The sequence below is a fragment of the Arachis hypogaea genome, chromosome 17 (genome assembly GCF_003086295.3).
Source record: "Arachis hypogaea cultivar Tifrunner chromosome 17, arahy.Tifrunner.gnm2.J5K5, whole genome shotgun sequence".
Classification (NCBI taxonomy): domain Eukaryota; kingdom Viridiplantae; phylum Streptophyta; class Magnoliopsida; order Fabales; family Fabaceae; genus Arachis; species Arachis hypogaea.
In genome coordinates, this window is record NC_092052.1 from 116,193,953 (window position 1) to 116,216,046 (window position 22,094).

At 33.8% G+C, this 22,094-nt stretch overlaps 2 protein-coding genes and 1 long non-coding RNA gene across 5 annotated transcripts; 1 reads left to right on the plus strand and 2 right to left on the minus strand.

Annotated features, from left to right (window-relative positions):
- Positions 1–4,477: 4,477 nt before the first annotated feature.
- On the minus strand, positions 4,478–11,988 carry LOC112764817 (uncharacterized). Of its 2 annotated transcripts, XM_072223359.1 has the most exons (4): positions 11,490–11,690; positions 10,793–11,113; positions 9,016–9,035; positions 4,478–4,767 (listed from the first exon to the last, which is right to left on the minus strand). In XM_072223359.1, exons 2-4 carry the CDS (start codon positions 11,007–11,009, stop codon positions 4,654–4,656), a joined length of 351 nt encoding a protein of 116 aa, XP_072079460.1. In that variant the 5' UTR covers positions 11,010–11,113; positions 11,490–11,690; the 3' UTR covers positions 4,478–4,653. The 2 variants fall into 2 exon arrangements, 1 of the variants encoding a protein (XP_072079460.1); XR_011875549.1 differs by lacking the exon at positions 4,478–4,767 and having other exon boundaries at positions 8,372–9,035; positions 11,497–11,988.
- LOC112764818 (uncharacterized) lies at positions 7,163–8,850 on the plus strand. 2 transcript variants are annotated; one of them, XR_011875551.1, is made up of 3 exons: positions 7,163–7,693; positions 7,842–7,997; positions 8,372–8,850. It is a non-coding gene; the product is annotated as an uncharacterized lncRNA (long non-coding RNA). The 2 variants fall into 2 exon arrangements; XR_011875550.1 differs by having other exon boundaries at positions 7,307–7,693; positions 8,369–8,658.
- Positions 11,989–13,039: 1,051 nt separating the features above from the next.
- LOC112766514 (cytochrome P450 CYP82D47) lies at positions 13,040–21,893 on the minus strand. The gene is made up of 2 exons (XM_025812404.3): positions 20,892–21,893; positions 13,040–13,812 (listed from the first exon to the last, which is right to left on the minus strand). The coding sequence occupies exons 1-2, from the start codon at positions 21,810–21,812 to the stop codon at positions 13,189–13,191; spliced, it is 1,545 nt and encodes a 514-aa protein (XP_025668189.1). The 5' UTR covers positions 21,813–21,893; the 3' UTR covers positions 13,040–13,188.
- Positions 21,894–22,094: the final 201 nt, after the last annotated feature.

A 22,094-nucleotide genomic window follows, 5' to 3' on the forward strand; every position in this document is an offset into this window, starting at 1 on the left:
TTTACTTTCTTATCATTACTATTATTTCAAAAACAATCTTTTAGGTTTAGAATTTATTATTCTATTTTATTTTCAAATAAAATTAGGTTAGATATAAAAGAAAAAAAGATTTAGCCCTTCGGGCTATCATCTCTTCTCTCGGATCTCATTCTACACTTTCACACTTCTGAACCCTAGTTTTCTCTCTAAGTCATGAGAAACTAAACTTCCTTGGTTAAGATTAGGAGCTCTGTTTATTTTCATGGATTGATACTATTACCACTCTGTTTTAATTAATGTACTGGTTTAATTTCAAGAATTACTTTCGTTCTTCATCTTATGAAATTGAGTGTATTAGAAAATAACTCTTATTCTACATGAATTCTTGTTGATTCTTGGAAAAATTATCTCACCTGACTACTAGCTTGAAAGTAAATTCCTTCTAAATTGCTAATTACTTGGACTTAACGGGATACATGACATATAATCCTCTTATATTTGGGTAATTAGGGTTTTTGTAACTAATAAACTAGAATTGAACCTAACCCTCTAATCTACATTAAGTGACCAAAGAATTGGCGTTTGATTAGGTTAGAAGAGACTAGATCACTAAGGGATTAAGGTTTAGTCAATTATAGTTTGACATGAAATGAATCTTGCATGATTAAAATAGTTGGTAAGAAAACTTAATCTGGAAGAATAAACAACTCCGAAATCTTAACTATCTTCTCACATACTTTTCACACCAATTTCTCTGAATTACTGTTTTAATGCTTTTGAACCCCAAAACACCACTTTTTGCTTGCCTAACTAAGTGATTCATTCGACTATTGTTGCTCAGTCCATCAATCCTCATGGGATCGACCCTTACTCACTTAAGGTATTACTTGGTACAACCCGGTACACTTGTTGGTTAGTTTGCGGACTTTGAATTCTGCACCAAATTTTTGGTGCCGTTACCGGGGATTGACTGTAATTGACAACTAATCGTTGTTTGATTGCTTACATCAGGTGTTTTTAGTTTTTAAATTTTACTCATTTTTTCCTTTAATTTTCGAAAAAAATATTTATTTTATTTGAAATTTTCTCTTAATTTTTGAAATTAAGTTTGGTGTCCCCTTAGTTGTTTTATTTTTTTTCTAGTTAATTTACTTATTGAATTTGAATTTTATAGCCTTTTATACTCATTAGTTTGAATTTTCTGTTAATCTATTCAGTTATTTTATTTTATTTATTTTACATAGGATACCTTAATGGGAATTCTCTACAATCTGACGTAGAGATTCCCACCTTTTATTCATTTTCTGTTGTTTATGAGCAGGAATAGGGATAAAGAACCTCTTCTAGACTTTGATCCTAAAATTGAGAGGACCTTGAGGCGGCATTTACAACAAGATAGAGCTTACAAAGCCCATGAGAGTCTCAGAGATAATTTTGAAAAGGAAGTTGAAGAGCTCACTATAGATCCCAACAACAACAACCTTGTTAATCCGAATGCTCCTCATAGTCAATTATCTTCTTTGGCGACGTTCGGCCGCGCTCTTCTCTTCTCAGGTCGGTGGTCGTACTGCTCTCTTCGTCGCTTGACGGTTGCATTCAGACCTTCAAGGTGGTTCTTCTCTCCCTCGCCTCTGTTCTTCGTGGATTTCATCGACATTGTTTTTAGTAATTTGATGCAAGAAGAAATTATTTGTGTTGTCCATAACACCACAATTTGACGAAACAAACAAATTTTTATTTAGTAATTTGCAGCATTGCTCAACATAGGAAAAGAGAATGCATTATACATGTAATAATGAAAACAGCAAAATAAGTATCTTAAGCAACTACCTCATGAAGGATGAAGAATATGAATAAATATTAAAGTTATAAACCCCTCAATTTCATCTCACCTTGGGTGAAGAGGTTAACATATTGAAGGCAATGAAAAGCTTATTTCTGGTGAAAATTCTTGGGCTACTAATTATATTGGTCAGTTGGATGCTCCTAAAGCTGATGGCACGCCAGGATACGACACGAATGGTGATGATTCAAGATGCGACACTAATGGTGATGATATTACTTTTCAACTCCAACCAAAAGCTTGTCAACATGATGAACAACATATTTCTCAGGCATAGGAACCCTCAGGTTTAAAAGAAGATGATCTTAAAATGCAAGCTGATTCATAAATGGCTGGATCTGCTATTGAGACACAGAAGGTTTCCAAAAGCTGTTTGGAGCCACTAAATTTATCTCAACAAGGTAGAAATGTCACTTTTCAAAATTTAGCAGAGAGATCTAATGTATGTTTTCCAGCTGATGATGGAATTAGACAAGAGAGCTTTATACAACATCAAAAAGACGAGTTATCTATTGGTTCTACTTCATCGAATGGCTATGGGTCACCAAATTCAGTATTGCAGCTTCCAGAGGCTGACAATAATGCTACAGATACTAGTGCTACATTTGAACCACTAGACTATAAAATAGAATAACGAGTAAGTCTTTTCCAACTACGTGGATCAAAAGATGTCATCCAAGGACTATCAGTCCATCATAAACTGGGCATAGAGTACAGAGAAATGACTAAATTTAAGTCTTCCGTAATAGTTTTGTTTATAGTTTTTGCAATTTGCCTCTAATATACTTAAATTGCATATGTTAAAAGAGATGCCATATAACTAGGATATATTTCCTTTTACTGGTTGATGCAGTTTGCATGCGTGATTTATGAAATGTAACACTCTTACTATCAGAATATCACGCTTCCGGCTGCGCTACTCTGATAGCAAGAATTATTATGATGACTTCATATATTTAATAATAAAATAAGAACCTATGACTCAAAACCGTATCATTGTTTTCTTTGAAAAACTGAAAGCTCGTTTCACTAATACAAACATGCATATACATATATACAAAACTTCTTACACAAGTAACTTATAAATATTATTTATATACATGTCATTATAGTCACGACTCCTATCCCTCTTACAAGAATATAATAATAAAGACGAGAGAAAATCTATAACATATGTATACAAATAGAAACCGCATATCTAAGAACTTAACAATAACTCCGCAAGCTTCCTCGTCTGTCCTGAAAAGAGAAGTCTGTACGGGGTGAGAACATCGTCCTCGCTGATTTTCAGTAGAGGGTTTTTTAAAAATTGTTATAAGAAGATATTTTAAATAAAACCATTTTCAATCGCATTGATCGTCAGTTCATTATCCAAATTTAAAACTCATATTTTTTTTAATAAAAATTTCACGCAAAAAAATATTTCATACATTTCACCGCTTACTAAGAAACCATTTTAATAAAAACTTACCACTAATCCAACCAATCACAGCCTCTGACCCAAATTAGATCAACTTAGCCTCCGGCCCAAATCAATCAACTCGGCCTCCAGCCCAAATCAAATCAAATCACTATCAAAACTCAAACCTAAAACAGAATCAATCACAGGCACAAATAATGCAAGATAGACACAATCAGAGATCAATTACAGCAAATAAAACAGATAACAATTAGACAGAAATTATCAGCACTTAAGCACACCCAGAGAAAGCAAACAAATATAGTATGATGAATGCCTGTCCTACTGGCCGTAAGCTCACATGTCGGTTAAATCACCAGAGCCCGACACATTCGGTAGCTAACCCGGATATTGTCTCTAGGTTGCGAATCCCCAAGAGGAACACAAATGAAGAAAAGTGTCTTTCCACCTTCTCCTGGAGGAATTACGAAGGAGAGTGCATTTTCACGTTGAAGGAGTGTGCCTTTTCACCTTACAACCAGAGCAAGATGTGGGGAAAAACAATACGAAGGAGAGTCCCTTTCTACCTTCCCCACATCCATACCATGACAAGAGAGAGAATCCCTCATCCTCAACTCGCCAAATCCGTGAGCAGGACAAAACCACCGTCCTCACAACATCAACCATACTCACATTTTAATCTCAAGTATGCAAGCGGGATAAGACCACCGTCCTTGCCAATCACATTTCAATAATATTCAAAATCATAATCAAACTCAATTCATAATCATCACTTTATCAAAATTTTCCAAAGACTTAAAACATAATTCTTTTCTTAAATAAATCAAATTCAAAACATAACACTTTTCTTAATAAATAAAGCTCCAAATCATACTTCATTTCTTTTCTTAATAATTTGAAATCAAGTAATATAATTCTTGAATCCAAACTTTTTTTTAAATAACATTTCAAATCAAATCTCTAATTTTTATAAAAATTTCGGCAGCATCTCCTCTAAAACTCGGATTCTGCCACCATTTTCAGGTCCCACCCAAACATTCTTCAAACCCTTCTCAACCTTTTCAAAATATCAAATTATTTTCATTAATCAAACCAAATTCCAGTTTTGAATCTTTTCTAAAATCAAATCATTTCCAAAATTAAACTAAATTCCAAGATTAAATCTCTTCCAGTAATTCAAGAAAAAATCAATTTAATAACATCAGCCAACTATTTCAGAACATTCAACTTTCTCATTCGATCAATCAATCAATCAAACAATTTTATTCATCCAAAACAACTCAATTCAATCCATAAGACTTACGAAATTACAAAATTATACTTTTCACATTAATATCGACTTGTAACAATTCTTGAAATTAAAATAAGTTTAAGTAAAGCGCCCTTAACTCAAATAGTCTAACCCATAAAATCAAACGCATCTAAAAATCTTATTTCTCTTATCTAGCAACAACAGTAGCTCGACGGCGACGCTCCTCACGGTTGTGGTTATGGAAGGTTCAGCGGCTCCCTCTGACAACTTTTCCTGAACAAAAATGACGTCAATGTGAAGAGGAGGAAGATACAAACATTTTAATCAAATTAAATTTTTTATTGGAGTTACAAAGCTCAAAAAATCGAACGTCGAAAGTTTACGGTGCCATGGCTTCTCGTTCTCACTCACGGCTCTTTGTTTTTTTTTTTTCTTTCCTTCCCTTGGTTTTATTGGTTTGTTGAATGAGAAGAAGGAATGAAGTGATGATGATGAGGTATCATCAGGGCCGCGTGTTATGTTATGAGAGTGCTGTCAGCACTTTAAAACATACATATTTTAAACGGATAACTATGAAAATTGGATATATTAAAACACAAGTAATAATATATATAAGTTATTAATGTAAATGACATTAGTAACATAATGATAAAAGATATACGATAAAATATTAACAAAGCTAAATTTATAGAAAAGTATCGATATTTACTTATACCGACAAATTTTGAATTTAATAATAATATTAACTAAACTTTATTTTAATCAAAGCAGGTGATAATAATAATAATAATAATATTATTATTATTATTATTATTATTATTATTATTATTATTATTATAATTTTATCCTTTCTCGAAATATCTCATTATAATAAAAAAATTATATATATATATATATAATTTAAACTTTAATAATTATAAAATTAATTTAATTATTCTTAGTAAATTAATTTCTAAAAATAAAGAACTCCAATTAATAAAATAAATTAAAATTTATTTATATTTATATTTTTTTCAAAAATGCGGTTTGTTATATTCTACCCACTTTAAAAAAATTTTTCTCCTCGAAAATTGATACATGATGGAAGAAATTTAAGCTAACTTTACCTTTGAACACATTTGTGACACCTTACCACACAGAGACTTACGCCTAGGTCGTAAATCAAAGGTGATGAGGCGCTACGATCCCTAAAAATAAAATATATACATATATAACAAGGATAATTTATCTAGGAGCCTTGAAAGAAAGAGCGTACGATCAAAACTAAACAGAATATGCACCGTTCACGAAGAAGAATAAGATAGAAAGCTTATACAGAAAAGTAAAGGACATAAATACATAGAGCTCCAACGGATAAGTATACTCAAGCTCTAGACTCGACCTGCGAAGGCAAGGCCGACTAGAAAGTAAATCCAGCACATTTAGCGAGGCGCGTCACGTCCTGCATCTGAAAAGCAACAACATGTATGGAATGAGAACCGAATGTTTTCATCATGGTAGAGGTGCCCACATAGATTATATAAGGTCTCGGAAAAGCTAGAGGTAATCCTAGAACTTCGACACTTGGATTCAAAACTTAGAATTATAATTTAAACCAGAAACAAGGTAAACTATCTAAGGTACTTAGTTTTTAATCAGTAATAACTCAACACCTCAGTTCTCATTCTCCTCCAACCCTCTAAAATCCAGTGGAACTATCCTCATCACTCCTTCGCTAGACGTGAGATCTCTCAGTTGCAAAGATATACAAGACAATCAAAGAAAACACATATAGAATGTAAGTACAAGAAGTAGAACAAATAGCAGATAAGCATGGAAGGTTCAGCGACTCCCTCCGACGACTTCTCCAGAATAAAAGTGACGTTAACGTAAATAAGAGGAAGATACGAATATTTTAATCAGATTAGATTTTTTTATTGAAGTTACGGAACTCAAGAAATCGAACGCCGAAAATTTACGGTGCCATGGCTTCTTGTTCTCTCTCACTCTCTCTCACTCACGGCTCTTTGTTTCTTTTCTTTCTTTCCTTGGTTTCCTTGGTTCATTGAATGAGAAGAAGGGAATGAAGTGATGATGATGAGGTGTCATAAGAGGCCACGTGTCATGTTATAAGAATGCTGACTTAGCGCTTTAAAACATAAATATTTTAAACGGATAACCCTAAAAATTGAATATATTAAAACACAAATATTAATATATATGAGTTATTAATATAAATGACATTAATAACGTAGTGATAAAAGATATACGATAAAACTTTAGCAAAACTAAGTTCATCAAAAAGTACCGATATTTGTTCATACTGACAAATTTTGAACTTAATAATAATATTAACTAAATTTTATTTTAATTAAAGTGGGTAATAATAATAATAATAATAATAATAATAATAATAATAATTTATCCTTTCTCAAAATCCCTCATTATAATAAAAAAATTATATATAAATCATAATTAATTTAAAATTTAATAATTATAAAATTAATTTAATTATTCTTAGTAAAATAGTTTCTAAAAATAAAGAGCTCTAATTAATAAAATAAATTATAATTTATTTATATTTATATTTTGTTTTTCAAAAGTGCACGTCGTTATATGAAATATCAACACATCAAAGCAATACTCCATCCAATGTTTTGAAAATCAGACCTGACCGATCGGTCGGACCGGTCCAAACCTAAAACGGCAGCTTTTAAAGTTCGGTTTTTAGGTAAAACCTCTAACTCAAAAATCGGCTACAAACTACTAAACTGGCCAAGAACCGGCTAGTCAGACCTAACCATAACCCAGCCGGTTCAAATGAAATGACGCCGTTTCGCTTAGAAAACATTCTGAAAGCATGTGCGTGCCCCCCCAAGCCCTAGAGCCCTTTCTCCCTTCTCCTTCCTTCTCCCGGTCCCCAAAGAAAAATGAAAGCCCTAGCCTCTACCACCGCCGCATCCGTTGTGCTCAACCCTAGCTTCCATCGTCGCTGCCATTCTTCTCATTGTCTTCGTCCCTGTGGTCCAGTCGTCTCTCCATGTCCAACCGGTCGCCTCCAACCCCTTTGTACACTCGCCTCACTTAACACCGCCCGTTGGGCTCAGGCACCACCGTCCGTCACGCTTAGGCACAACAGTCCAACAGTCCAACCCCTCTCCAACAGTCAGTCGCTAGTCTTCCTTTCGAATCCGAAACGACTCTCTTCGTCACCACCATGGTTCGCTTCACTCTTCTTCATCTGCTTCCAGTTTCTCTGCATCCCTTTGCTTCAAAGATTTTCTTTTTTTTTTTCTTTTAGTTTTTTATTTTTCTGATTTCGATTTGTTCTATCATGTTACGATTTGTGTGTGGTGGTGTTGTAGCAGCAAGGAGATCACATAAAATGTCACAGAAAGTAATTTCTGCTCCATGGAACTCTCGCTCCTTGCGATTTGCGATATGCTCGTCCTTGGTGTTCTTGCTCCTTCTCCCTCAATCGCTGCTCTGAAATCCTGAATCTTTATTTTTTAATTATTTTTTTTGTAAGTAATTTCTTGCGGATCTCTGTTTTGAATTTTCTTAGATTTTTTGAATCAATATAATTTAGTTTGTTCGTTCATTATCAATGATTTAATTGCAGAGTGAGTTCTATTACTGGTGATGAGTAATGAACATTATTGAACTGTTCTTGTTATGAGTAATGATTTTCTTAGGTTCTCTGTTATGAGTAATTTATATTATTTTTTTACAGTAATTATGGAACTATTCTTGCTATTCAGATGTTGTATTTTTTTATTTAATTATCTAGTATTGTGTTTATTGTTGTTGCTGATTATTGGTGTTTGTTCTTGATAGTTCTGATTGTTGATTTTTGTTCACTGCTGATTTTGTTCTTATTATTCTTGATTGGTAGTAGTGGTGGAGCAGATGGAGCTTGTAGGGGTAGGGAGCTAAAGTCGCCACATTTGGATTTTGGAAATGCTCCTTTGAGGATCTTGCAGTATATTTTGCTCATGACTGATGATATTTTCTGCCTTGCATTAATTTGAAAATTTGATGTTTATTTGTTGTGCTACTGTTTCTCATGCTGTTTTTGCATTCTCATGCTTTGTGCAGCATAATTTTTTGCCTTTTCTGTTTGTGCTTTGATTATTTAATTAAAGAATTGCTCCTAATAAAATTAAAAGAGATGTTTGAGAGAAATGAATGAATCACCATTGAGAGTGTGTGATCCAACAAAGTAGAAGTAGTTGAAGGTTTTTGAATATGGCTATTCTCTTTTGATTTTGATGATTAATAACAAATTTTAATGTCTTTGATATTTGGATATTTATTTAGTTTGTATTTAGATGAGATTATAACACTTTGGTGATATAATATTTTTAATTTGGGTAACATTTTAAGATTTATGTTAGAATATAATTATATTTTGGTATGTTTATTTATATTTTATTTATTATTTTATTATAAAATGGTTATTTCGGTTGGACCATAGTTGAACTGGTTGGACCAGTAAATCAGTAAACTAGTAGTTAAAGCGATTCAATGACCAATTCGAACCTTGCTCCTACCTGTAGCATCTGCATGTCAAGCACAGTTTTGACTAAGCAATAGCAATAGCAGTTCAAATAGGAAGTTTGTAAACTACAAATCCTTTAAATTTCAATACATTCAAAATCTTAACAGCAGCAATAGTTCAGTTTACAAATAAATTAACCTTACAATACCCTACAAGCAACATTGTGCATTTGTTCTTCAATGAATAAGCATATCATTAAAAATAAAAAAGGACCCTTGTGAATTCAAATTGACAATACTTAAATACCAACCGTTATTCAGCAAAAGGGCAAAACTAAGATATCAAAGGCTTTCCAACTACATAGGGTGTGTTTGGATTTGCGTTGGAGAAGAGAGAAGCTCGTTTGAGTTTCTTGAAAGCTTCATCTTTATGTTTGGCAATATTTTTATGCTGTAAATGCAGAAGTGATTTCTGCTTTCAACCCAGGTTTACCAAAAGCTAAAAATTCTAGCTTTTCCGTTTTTAGATTGAACTTTAGGTTCTATGTACCAATTATGTCCTTCATTATTCATATGTTTATTTTTTTTATAGTACTTTTTTCTAATACTCTCTTATATATATTATTATTTTTTATAAAATTTCTGTTTTTTTATATAAGTTCTTTTACTGTTATTGTTATTTCTTTTTTGTATGGAATATTTTTTTTATTCTGTATTATAATTCTATTAATTCTATTAGAGTACTAAAAAATATTGAGAGTACTACAAAAATATTAAAATTTATTTAAATATTTAAAATAAAATTATAAGATAACATAAAATAATTATTTAAATTCATGTCCTTTTTTGTAATTTTTTATCTAAAAGTGATTTTGAATAATGTAATCCAAACAATATTTAGTTTACTATAATCCATTTTGAATAAGAATTACCAAACATAAACCACGTTAATACTAACTCACTTTTGATCAAAATTAATTCTACAAAATCAATTTTATACAAACCTCAGTTTACAAACCGTAATCCAAACACACACATATATGGACACATCAGATATAAGGGAAAACTTACTTCGATGCCAACATCTATTACATGTTGAGATGCTATTGATATAATTACAAAATTACAAAAGGGAAGCAGGACAGAATGCCATGATACTGAGAGCTAGATATCTTCAGAAAGAATTTACGCATATTATACCCAAAATCAACAACAATATTCTAATTAGATGAATACAAAAGAGGCCTATTCTAACCAAACAAATAAGCAAGTTTATTATCCTAAATCATGCTTGTGCAGTAACAAATTCTAGAAGGTAGATTGTCATTTTAGAAAACTATAAGTTAATAACTAGGAATTGGATAAACAACACATTGAACGATAAAAGATATCTTGTCTGAGTGAAATAAATAGATTTAATTGATTCCTTGAAAATATTCTATCATCCTCAATTCACTACTAATTAAAATCCAAAATTTAAATAACAAATTCAAAGTACAATCACTAACAAATTTAACTCAATGATGATTTTCAGCAACAAAATGATTTAGTTAAGTAATTATTTGAGTTGAACAGCAACAAATTCAAAATTCAGCTAATGTTATCAATAACAAATTCATCTCAATGATTTTTCAGCAAAAAAAAAACTAACTCAGTGAATTTTCATCAACAAATTATTCAAGGTTCATAATCAGTAACAAATTCATGTCGATGATTATTTTCAACAACAAAGAAACTAATTCATTGATATTTGCAGCAACAAAATCAAAGACAGCAACAAAACAGAAAAGAAAAAAAAGGAAAATTTGTTGAAACTCACCTAATTGGGACCAACTTCTGGTTGTGCAAAGGAAGCTGACGGCGAGGAGGAAGCGCTGGGACCTGCTGCTTCTGTCGCCGGCGACAACGAGGGCAAGAAAGGCGCGCGAGACCGTGAGAGAGACCCGATCTGAGAGAACGACGACGAGCTTGATGGCAATACCAGAGACAGTGACAGAGACCGGAGCCGAAAGATGAAGGGAGTTTGGGTGCCACATCAGTGACCAGTGAGCTACAGTGACAGGGATGAGAGTGCTCCATCTTCAGTCTAGTGCGTTGAGAGACGAAGGTGAGAATTCAGTGTTGCCAAACCACATCGTTTCTGAAAATGAAAAAAACCCAAAAAATAAATGATCCAATCCGAACCATGTAAATTGGCCAAATTGGCCAGATCGAGGCTAGATAGACCGGATCTGATAACTATTAAATTTACTGTTGTTGTTATAAAAAACTAATTTTATTCTGATTTATTAAAAAAATTAAAGAATAACAATTCATTAATACATCTCATAATAATATTACATGTAAGTATCTTTAAAAAAAAAACATATTTTTGAGCCTTGTAAAAAAGTACAAATACAATATATCCAACTTGAATTCCGCGGGGAAGGAACTAACAGAAACTAAGTAGAGAAAGAAGCTAATTAATCCCCGAAGCTAATATACAAACTTAGAAAGATTGTTGGGTTGGAAACTACAAATTACAAGGCGGCAAATGGATCGTCGAGCCACTTTCTATGGTGGTCGGTGGAGAAAGGTGAGCTGAAAAAGGAGCCCACAGCGGCTCGGACCTTGTTGACCCTTCTCCGGTGACGAATTCGCCGCAGAACCACTTCTTTATCCATATTCCCAGGCTTCTGGTTCTCACTGGGTTTCAAGAACAATTTGCTTGTCACAGTGGGCACCGACTCTTCCTTCTCGAATTCTGCTTCATCTTCCTCTCTGCCCTTACTCACTTCAACTTTATTGTCGTTGGAAGACATTTCTTGTTTTCTCTCGTTGTTTCTCTAAGTAGCGTAGTAGTAGTAGTACGGAAACTGATTCAGATCGCGAGCTATAATATTTTGGGCTTTAGAAGTGTTTGGTTACTTATATAGATGGTAGGGGTGGGGGTGGCATGTGTGATGTGGCACCTTCTTTTGGGAATTACATGGTTGATTTTATCTTTTGAGAAAAAGGGAAATATAAAAATGAAATGCAGGGGGGACATGGGGCGGTGGGATGCCATTCGAGGTGCAATCAAGAATCAGAGTGCCACAGATACCCATAATTCTCCCTTGGTTTCTGCAAGTCTCTGGTTTCACATAATTTTTTTTTTTTTTGTGAGCGGGGGTTTCACATCATTTAAGCAGAATCGGATTCCATTAACAATAAACAATTGAGAGTGCGCCTTAAAATAATTTTTTCAAGGCCTCAGACTTCATGGTGGGCTCCATGACCCAAATTTTGGCTTCAGGTCGTCTGGCTTAGTTATAGCACGCCGAAAAAAATAAAGTTGAACCTTTAGCCCAAAAATAACTTGTGTCATGAGTACGACAAAAAGGTGAAACTTACAACTTAGAAGGGTGTGTCCTGACCAAAAAAAAAAAAAAAAAAAAACTTACTAGGGTGTGGCAATATTAGCCTGTTCCAAAAAAGAAGTAGATTAGTTACAGTTTATATAAAAAAAATTATTATTAATTACAAATTATGTGATAATTAATTTTTTTCTTTACTAATTCCTTTAAAATGATAAAATTTGGAAGAAGTAAGAAGATAGGTTAGCCATGGAGGGTGATATGAATCCAACAAATTAAAGGTTCTAGTGAGATTTAATCGGACAAATTAAAGAAAGAACGAATGCTATCACAGTCAAAGTCACAAAAGAACAAGTTAGAGTAAGGAGGCATGAGGCACCGTCGGTAGCAGTGAAGTTGGTTTTGATGACTCAGATTCGATGAAAACTTGCTTTATGTGGTTTTGTCTTTTGTTTTAAAGAGGTGGTTTTGTCATGTATTTTACAAGACGCACAAATTAAACTCTTTAGGTTGACATCAAATTAGAATATGTTCTAACAATGATAACAATAATAATAATATTAATAACAATAATATGCTGTGCGTTAAACTTTTAGGACTCTGTATTAGAGATGCCACAGGATTCAACATATTATTATTATTATTATTATTAATGGTGACTTTACACATGAAATAGTCTTCCTATAAAGATAATACATGAGAATTATATATTAGCTAGATAGTTTAATATATTTGATTAAATTATCAATTTTATACGATGATACTTTTATATGGGTAGTCACTGTTATTAATAATTTTATAACTGACAATATTTAACAGAAAACAGCAAATGAAGTAGTATTTTTCTCATAAATTGTGTTGTGCGTGCTTTCCTTCGATCTTAAACATAAGCTTGGGTAGAGAGACGTGGTGTAAGAATTACTTTGAGCGGATTGGCTTTGACATTGGTTATCCCAGCATGTTCAACCATATCAACTGGTTTTCCATCGGCTGTTGCAATATCAAACCCATGCAGCACATTAGCAAGTGTTAACTGCACCATTTGAAGACCAAATGACATTCCAGGACACATTCTTCTTCCTGCACCAAATGGAATCAATTCAAAGTGCTGACCCTTAAGTTCAATGTCTTTGTGAGTTGTCAGAAATCTCTCCGGTCGAAACTCTAATGGATCAGGATATAAAGCAGGATCTCGTTGCATTTTTGAAATATTAGTCCAAAGTTGTGTGCCAGCAGGGATATGGTATCCACCCACCACACAATCATCCATGGATTCGTGAGGCAAACTGAGCACCGCCGGCGGGTACAAGCGGAATGTTTCTTTGACAATGGCTTGAAGATACACAAGACTGTTTAGATCCGTTTCTATCACCATTCTATTAGTTCCTATATGTCTGTCTAATTCATGAACAGCTTTATTTAGAACTTGGCGATTATTCAAAAGTAAAGCAAGAGCCCAACCAAGTGTCCCTGTCGTGGTGTCTGTACCACCCAAAATTAATGTCTGCAAAGAAATTACAAAGAAGCATGTTATTATGTGCATGATCATCACTAAGATAGATAGATCGATGTATAAAGACATAGAAAACGCCTTTTTTTAAAGATATTTTTTTAATAATTAAAATTTAACATATATAATCATTTAAATTATATTATTTTTGTTAAAATTAGGTCAGACAAATTAATTTCACCGAAAAATAGTGAATCAAATTTTGAATCTGTCTAAATTAATATTATTTTTTCATAAAAAATTACTACAATACCCCTATTATATAAAATGACTAAAATACTCTTATTATATATATATTAATTTTGAGAATTATAAATTCTAGCCCTTTTCTTCTCTATGGTTATAGGGTTAGAATTTAAAGTTTTCAAATATATATATATATATATATATATATATATATATATATATATATATATAAAATACAATTTATACTAGTTTAAAATTTAATTTATTAATTTTTTTGCTAAACTGATTTATCTAGTCTAATTTTAATAAAAATAATACAATTTAATTGATTATATATGTTAAATTTTAATTTTTAAAAAATATCTTTATAAAAAGACATTTTTGACATCTTTATCTAAGTAGCTCCCAAAGGAAATAGGTAGGTACCAGGCATTAGGGGTGTTCATAAAATAATCAAATTGTGGTTTACCGATTAAAAAATTATAATTATATTTTGGTTAACCAATTTAATAAAATAATTTTAAAAATTATATCCATATTATTAAAAAGTAGTTAATTAAAATCAAATTTTAAAAATTAGTTTTTAACCGATTAACCAAAATCAAAAGTAAATTTTATACAATTCTTATTTTTAAATTGGTTAATCGAGTTTTTTATAAAAATCGATTTTTAACCGATTAAAATATGTTGAGTTTGGAAAACTTCAAATTATTATGATGATCAAATATTGTTAAAAATTATTATTAGGAATTGTTAATTTGATTTTAGCTTCAAAATTATTTCATTAATAATTTCTGTTTTGTATGTAGAATTTTGATCATTGGGCATAAGCAACAAAAAGCCCAAAATATTGAGAAAACATTTGGCCTTCGGTACAAAAATATTTTTTTTAACATTGTGGCTGAATTATTCTTATGTTGATTAGGCCAGGAAATTATGGAGCAGTCCAAAACCATTGTGTTGAAAAACCAGCATCATCATGGTCCGAATTTAAAAAGCAAAAGAAAGGAAAGAGAAGTGGTTTGGTTACCTACTCTCTCTTTTGGTGGAATTCAAATTCAATTAACTTGGTTTAATTGCATTAGTAACAGGAAAGAGAAAGTTTACATTGATTTGATAGCTTTCAATGCCTCACACGTTACTATGCATAAAGGATGGGAAGTGGGTTTTAATTGATTTTAATTAATTTTAATTTCATTCATTACTTCCAAAGTTTTCTTTTTCTTCTCTCTCTTGTTTTCGTGTGTCACTTCCATCAGGAAAAGAAGATGGAAGAAGCTATCAAAGGTAGAAGCAAAAAAGCTAGGAAGAAGCAAGCGGCCAAGGTAATGATGGCCTTTGCAAAAAGAAGATCTACAGTATGGCGTGGCATGGCTTTTTCCCACTAAAAGTAAGATGTGGTGAAGAAGCTTCAAGATCCCTATGCCTAAAGTAAAAATAATCCGATTCGGTCAAAGAAGAAGATCTCTGAGGTGAGACTCGTTTCCACTTTTGTTCATCCATCACAGAAGGTAGCTACAGAAGCTATGTGGAGGAAGAAGCAAAAATGGAACAGATGGAGCTGTTAAGGATCAAGAGTTCATCAAGGGTCAGAAATCCTTCTTGGAGACCAAGTCAAGATGGAAGGCTCAGATTGATGAAGCTTGATGAGAAGGGATGAGAGAGAGGTAATTGCATGTTGATTTTGCTTTCGGTTCCCTCTCTTTTCTCTCTGTCCGAACCGGTTTTGATGGTTGAAGAAGAAGAAGGTGGCTTGGTTCAACCAGTTTCAACCTTGGAAGCTTCCCCTTCTATAATAAGGGTGAACGGCCAAAGCTTGAAGCAAGGAGAGTAAGCACAGAGTTCTCATAGCTACCCAAGCTAACAGAAGTTCTTTTCCTTCAATGTGTTTCATTTTGTATTCTTTTCTTTAGTTTTGTCTGTCTGAGTCTCATGGTAAAAAAGGCAAACAATGTGAGGTTTGTAAGAAAAAGGCAGTGAGAGGTAAAAGGCAGAGGTACAAAATTAAAGAAAAAGCCATGAGTGAAATCCGAAAAGCAACTGGCTGATATTTTCACAAAACCTTTGTGTGAAGATAGGTTCTGTTCATTAAGGAACAATTTGGGAATGTTAGAGTTGAATTCTATTAAAAATTTGTGATTTTAATGATTTTGTTTGTTTTTGTCTCATAGGAAGTAAGGAGACAAATCTGGGTTTATGCTAAATAAGCCATGAAGCAGGGGGAGACTGATCCTGGGTGTCACTAAACTTGAGCCCAACCATACTCTTTTGGACCCGCTCCATGACTCTGGCCCATTTTTAGTTTTTTCATCATATTTTCATTAAAATAATTTTTGGGAGGCTATCACATCATATCTTTATAGAGGGAGTTCATGTCAAATCAAATCTTCTCCCTTATTCTCTCCCATGTTTCAAGGAAAAGATCTTTCAGTTACTTTTTAATTTTAAATTTTCCTTGATTGATAACCGCTTCATTAATGTCCATTATTTTAAATGATCCTCTCTCCACTCAGCATTTAATGTAGATATAACCCCTTCCCACCTTCCAATTTATTCGACCATCTCTTCATCTTCTCACTCTCTTCTTCATCCTTTTTCATCATGAAAAAGAAGTTGGCTCCTAGAAAAAGCAACCGAACCCCCTCTGCCAAAAAACCTTCATATGCTCCTCAAACTCACACCCATATTCATATACACTCATCTTCTTCTCCCTCTTCTCACTCAACCGGCTCCATGAGAAGGAAGGTAATTGCTCAAAGAACCTCTTCACGCAAGAAAGATGCAAAAGAAAAGGGGCCAATGCCTGAGGAAGAAGAAGAGTCTCTGTCCTCACCTCCACCTTCCCCTCCTTGGTGCTCAACTCCCCATCCTTCTGGCCGAACTGCTCCTTCTCAGCGTCCGAAGCGCTACATCCTCCACAACACTCAAGAGCCACCAAACTTGGACTCACTAGACTTTAAAAATAAGTTCAGTAAGAATCATTCTCACTTTGATCCTGCTCGGTTCACATCTTGTGTTGCATTTGAGTTTCATTCTCAAGTTTTAGTGAACCGCCATTTGTGTGCCTCATATGTTGTCAATCTGGAGAATCTGTCTGACAAGGGTATTGATTTTTCTACACTCTTTGATAACCTCAAATGGACTCCTCTGTTTAAGATTCGCAAGTCGGTCTACCCAAATCTGATTCGCGAGTTTTATGCAAACATGATGTACCATGATGGAGCTTTACATTCTTATGTCAAAAAGGTGCATCTGACTTTGAACAGAGAGGCTGTTAGTGCTGCCTTAGGGTATGAAGATGAAGGTGCAAGAGCATATATATCCGGCAAATGGGACTCCCAGGTTGGGATTTCTCTTCAGACTGCTTTGTCTCGGGTTTGTGAGAATTTTTCAGCTCTTGATGAAACTACTCTAACACACAAAGCTCTCGGCCCTGTGAGAGCGCTACTTCATGCATCATCAACCACATTTTGATGTCCCAGAGCGGTTCCTATCAAAGAGTAACAGTCTGTGATACTTTGGTTTTATTTGCCATTCTTAATTCTGCATCTATCTCTTTTGCATATATCATGGTGCGACACATGTGGGACTGTGTTCGCAGCGATAAGAAGGCTAAATTACCTTATAGAATTTTTCTGACATGCATCTTTGAATATTTTCATGTTGATCTAATCAATGAGCCTGTAGAAAATAGGGTTCTACCATAAAGGGTGGTGGAGTTCCTGAATCCATGAAAAATAAAAAGGGAAAAAGCTCAATGGAATTTGATAGCGAAATTGAATATCATCCCTCTAAATCTTTCAAAATATCCGAATCTGTCAAAGATGTGTTGAATGAGTTCTCTCATATGTCCAATCTGATGATCAAATATTTCAAAGAGGCCAGAAAACAAGCATATGAAAATGAAAAAGCCTGGACTAAGTGAAATGAGAGAATCAATTTGTTGCTCAAAAGCCTGGAAAAAGACATGGCTGATTCGGATGAAGAAGATGATTCCCTTGGCTCAGATATCAATCTCTCTGATGCTTGATGTGCTCTTTGCTACTCACACCTTTGAACTCTGTTCTTTTAATTGTTCTTTTATTTTAGTGTCTTGTGAACTGTTGGATAACTGTACTCGTCTACTTTGAACTCCTTTGTTTTGTTAATCAAATATTTTGTATATTCATCATGCTGGTTTTCTAACTATTTTGCAGGTTTCCCTCTTGATGATAAAAGGGGGAGGAAAGTAGAAAAGGGACTGATCTAATGATACTCTACTCTGATATCGGTTTTCTAATGATTATTGCCTGCCAATTTTTTTTTATTTTTTTTATGATGCTGGATATTTTTGCTTGAATGAAATGTTTGGCAGGAAATATTTTGAACATCTTGATACAAAATATGTTGAGTCTTAGTTATTTGTTGCAATGTACTCAGAAAGTACTCAGGCATACTTTATGTTTATCTTAGTGAGCAGAAAGCTATCTAAAAGATAACAAATCAAGTTTTGATTATCATTATACATCTGCTCAAAAATTAAGTTATTTAACATTTTATTAATGTTCCTTATGTTGAATACATTATACTTTATTTTGAAACTGTATTAAGCTTGTTTTAAGCATGTTACAGGTAATGCCTCCACTGGAAAATTGCATACATTAAGGAAGAGCTATGTGACAAATGAAAAGGGGGAGGATTCAAAATTCTCAAGGGAGTTCTCTTAATCCTTAACCTTTTTCAATTTATTTTTAATAATGTTTGTCATTAAGGGGGAGATTGTTGAGTTTGGAAACTTCAAATTATTATGATGATCAAACATTGTTAAAAATTATTATTAGGAATTGTTAATTTGATTTTAGCTTCAAAATTATTTCATTAATAATTTCTGTTTTGTATGTAGAATTTTGATCATTGGGCATAAGCAACAAAAAGCCCAAAATATTGACAAAATATTTAGCCTTTGGTACAAAGAAATTTTTTTTTTTAACATTGTGACTGAATTATTCTTATGTTGATTGGACCAAGAAATTATGGAGCAGCCCAAAACCATTGTATTGAAAAACCAACATCATCATGGTCCGAAATTTAAAAAGAAAAAGAAAGGAAAGAGAAGTGGTTCGACTACCTACTCTCTTTTTTGGTGGAATTCAAATTCAATTAACTTGGTTTAATTGCATTGGTAACAGGAAAGAGAAAGTTTATATTGATTTGATAGCTTTCAATGCTTCACACGTTACTATGCATAAAGGATGGGAAGTGGGTTTTAATTGATTTTAATTTATTTTAATTTCACTCATTACTTCCAAAGTTTTCTTTTTCTTTTCTCTCTTCTCTCTCTTGTTTTCGTGTGTCACTTCCATCAGGAAAAGAAGATGGAAGAAGCTATCAGAGGTAGAAGCAGAGAAGCTAGGAAGAAGCAAGCAGCTAAGGTGATGATGACCCTTGCAAAAAGAAGATCTACAGTATGACGTGGCTAGGATTTTTTTCCACTAAAGGCAAGATGTGGTAAAGAAGCTTCAAGATCTCCATGCCTAAAGTAAAAGCAATACGATTCAATCAGAGAAGAAGATTTCTAAGGTGAGGCGCGTTTCCACTTTTGTTCATCCATCACAGAAAGTAGCTACAGAGGCTATGTGGAGAAAGAAGCAAAAATGGAACAGATGGAGCTGTCAAGGATCAAGAGTTCATCAAGGGTCAGAAATCCTTCTTGGGGACCAAGTCAAGATGGAAGGCTCAGATTGATGAAGCTTGATGAGAAGGGATGAGAGAGAGGTAATTGCATGTTGATTTTGCTTTTGGTTCCCTCTCTCTTCTCTCTGTCCGAACCAGTTTTGATGGTTGAAGAAGAAGAAGGTGGCTTGGTTCAACCGGTTTCAACCTTGGAAGCTTCCCCTTCTATAATAAAGGTGAACGGCCAAGGCTTAAAGTAAGGAGAGTAAGCACAGAGTTCTCATAGCTACCCAAGCTAACAGAAGTTCTTCTCCTTCAATGTGTTTCATTCTGTATTCTTTTTTTTTTAGTTTTGTCTGTCTGAGTCTCATAGTGAAAAAGGCAAATAGTGTGAGGTTTGTAAGAAAAAACCAATGAGAGGTAAAAGGCAGAGGGTACAAAATTAAAGAAAAAGCCATGGGTGTCCTAGAGGTCCTTTGTATATCTATGTGTTGTGTATCATGATTCTGTGGAAATCCCCTTACAAGTTGGGTTAGCACTTAGCAGTTGAAAGCTTGGTAGGTGACCAAGTCAAGTTCAGTTTTGGGTATAGATTCTGGACTTGTCCCGATTAGGAAGGGTAGTTCCTAGGGAGAATTGGTGTGTGTAATCGGATGATTATAGTGCAATTCCGTCACTATTGTGATGGAGACTGGATGTAGGCTGCATTGTACTTAGCAGCTGAACCAGGATACTTCTTGGTGTGATTCTCTCTTTCTCTTCTACTCCATTTCAGTTTCTGTTGCATAGGAGACAAAATCGAAAAACATCTCCTGACTGGTTACGAGGCAAAATGAAAATGTCTCTTGACGGTTATGAGACAAAAAGCAGAAAAATCTCCTGAAGCTATTTTTTAAAGGCAAAAAGTAATACTCAGCAAAAAGGTACTAAGATTCAACCCCCATTTTCTTAGCCACTGATTATTATTAATAAAATCAATTTTTAATCAGTTAAACACAAATTTTTTATTTTTTTTAAATCTAATTTTTTTATGTAAAAAAAATCAATTTTTTTAAAAAATTGATTATTTTTTAAAATTGATTTTTATTTTTATAATTCACTAAAAACTAATTTTTAAATTTTTTAATCAATTAATAACTAATTTTATCACATAAAACCAATTTGATTAATTAATCAAATTATATTTTTGACTAATCTAAAAACAGGTTAATTTAACCAAACCATGATCAGCCTACCAGACATGCAGCTTTGATTAGAGTATCAACGTCGTGACCGCCGAAGCCTTGATCGAAACTGGAAATAAGCTTGTCCATGTAATCACGCTCTGCGCCATGATTTCTGCTAAGTCTGTGTTCTTCTAACCAGTTCTGAACAAATTCATCCAACTCTTTCGCCGTTTTCTTCATGGCCTTCTCTCCCCCATCCAAATCCAACCATCTCAACCACGGAATTGAATCAGCAACCACAAACGACGCACCGAGATCAAAGAAATCCCTCAGCGCTTTCCGGATTCGTTCGTTCTCTTCACTGTGACCGGTGAAACGCTTTCCCACCACCAACCTGAACATCACGTTTAGGCTAATCTCGCCAAACCATTTATCCATCTCCGTAACCGCCATACTCTTGTTGTTGCTATTATTGTAACTATCGTTCATTGCGGTTTTCACCTCCGATAACATCACGTGACTGTTCATATGTATCTTGTGGCCGGAGAGGACTTCCAAGATGGCCATCTTGCGGAGGTTACGCCAACTGGGGCCATAGGATTTGAACGAAAATATGGCATAGTCGTAACCTAGAATTTCATAGGCTATCATTTTAGGGCGGCCAGCGAAAGCTTTGTCGTTCACAGTGAAGCACTCTTTAGCTATCTCGCTGTTGCTCACGACTAATAAATTCTTGCGGCCTATGCGTATGGTGAAGATGGGTCCATATTTGTCGGCCATGTTGCCCAAGGTGACGTGCGGTGGCTGTTGGCCACCTAAGAGGTGGAGGTGTCCAATTAGCGGCCATGCTCCACCAGCTTCTGGTGGTGCTTTTCTTGCTCCGGCTTTGTGGATGTGCCTTTTTGATTGAAATGAAAGAGCAAAGAGAGAGAAGAATAGCAGAGCCATGGTGAATATGGCTGGTTGGGAGAGGAGGTTTTCGAAGTCCATGGTGTTGGTTCGAAATTGAAGATATTACTCTCCTTTATGATGATTACGCTCTATGTTAATTGGTGCATCATAATGTATGAGCTTCTTGATATACAATTATACATATAAACACTGTATTTTCCCAAATTGAAATGAAAAATGGTGAGATATTAAAATTTATTGTTTTTTTATCATTATTTATTTATTAATTTAATTTTTTTAGTTTAGTAATTTAATAATATAATTTATTTTAGGTAAATATTACAATAAAAATTTTATAATTATCTTCATGTAAAAATATTT

Excerpts from the sequence above, each read along its gene's own strand:
- LOC112764817 (XM_072223359.1), bottom strand. The coding sequence starts at position 11,009 with ATGTGGCACCCAAACTCCCTTCATCTTTCGGCTCCGGTCTCTGTCACT. Across the intron at positions 9,036-10,792 it reads CAGAAGTTGGTCCCAATTAG|ATGCTACAGGTAGGAGCAAG; the intron begins GTGAGTTTCAAC and ends CTTGACATGCAG. Across the intron at positions 4,768-9,015 it reads ATGCTACAGGTAGGAGCAAG|GAAAAGTTGTCAGAGGGAGC; the intron begins GTTCGAATTGGT and ends ATTTTTGTTCAG.
- LOC112766514 (XM_025812404.3), bottom strand. The coding sequence starts at position 21,812 with ATGGACTTCGAAAACCTCCTCTCCCAACCAGCCATATTCACCATGGCT. Across the intron at positions 13,813-20,891 it reads TAATCAAAGCTGCATGTCTG|ACATTAATTTTGGGTGGTAC; the intron begins GTAGGCTGATCA and ends ATTTCTTTGCAG.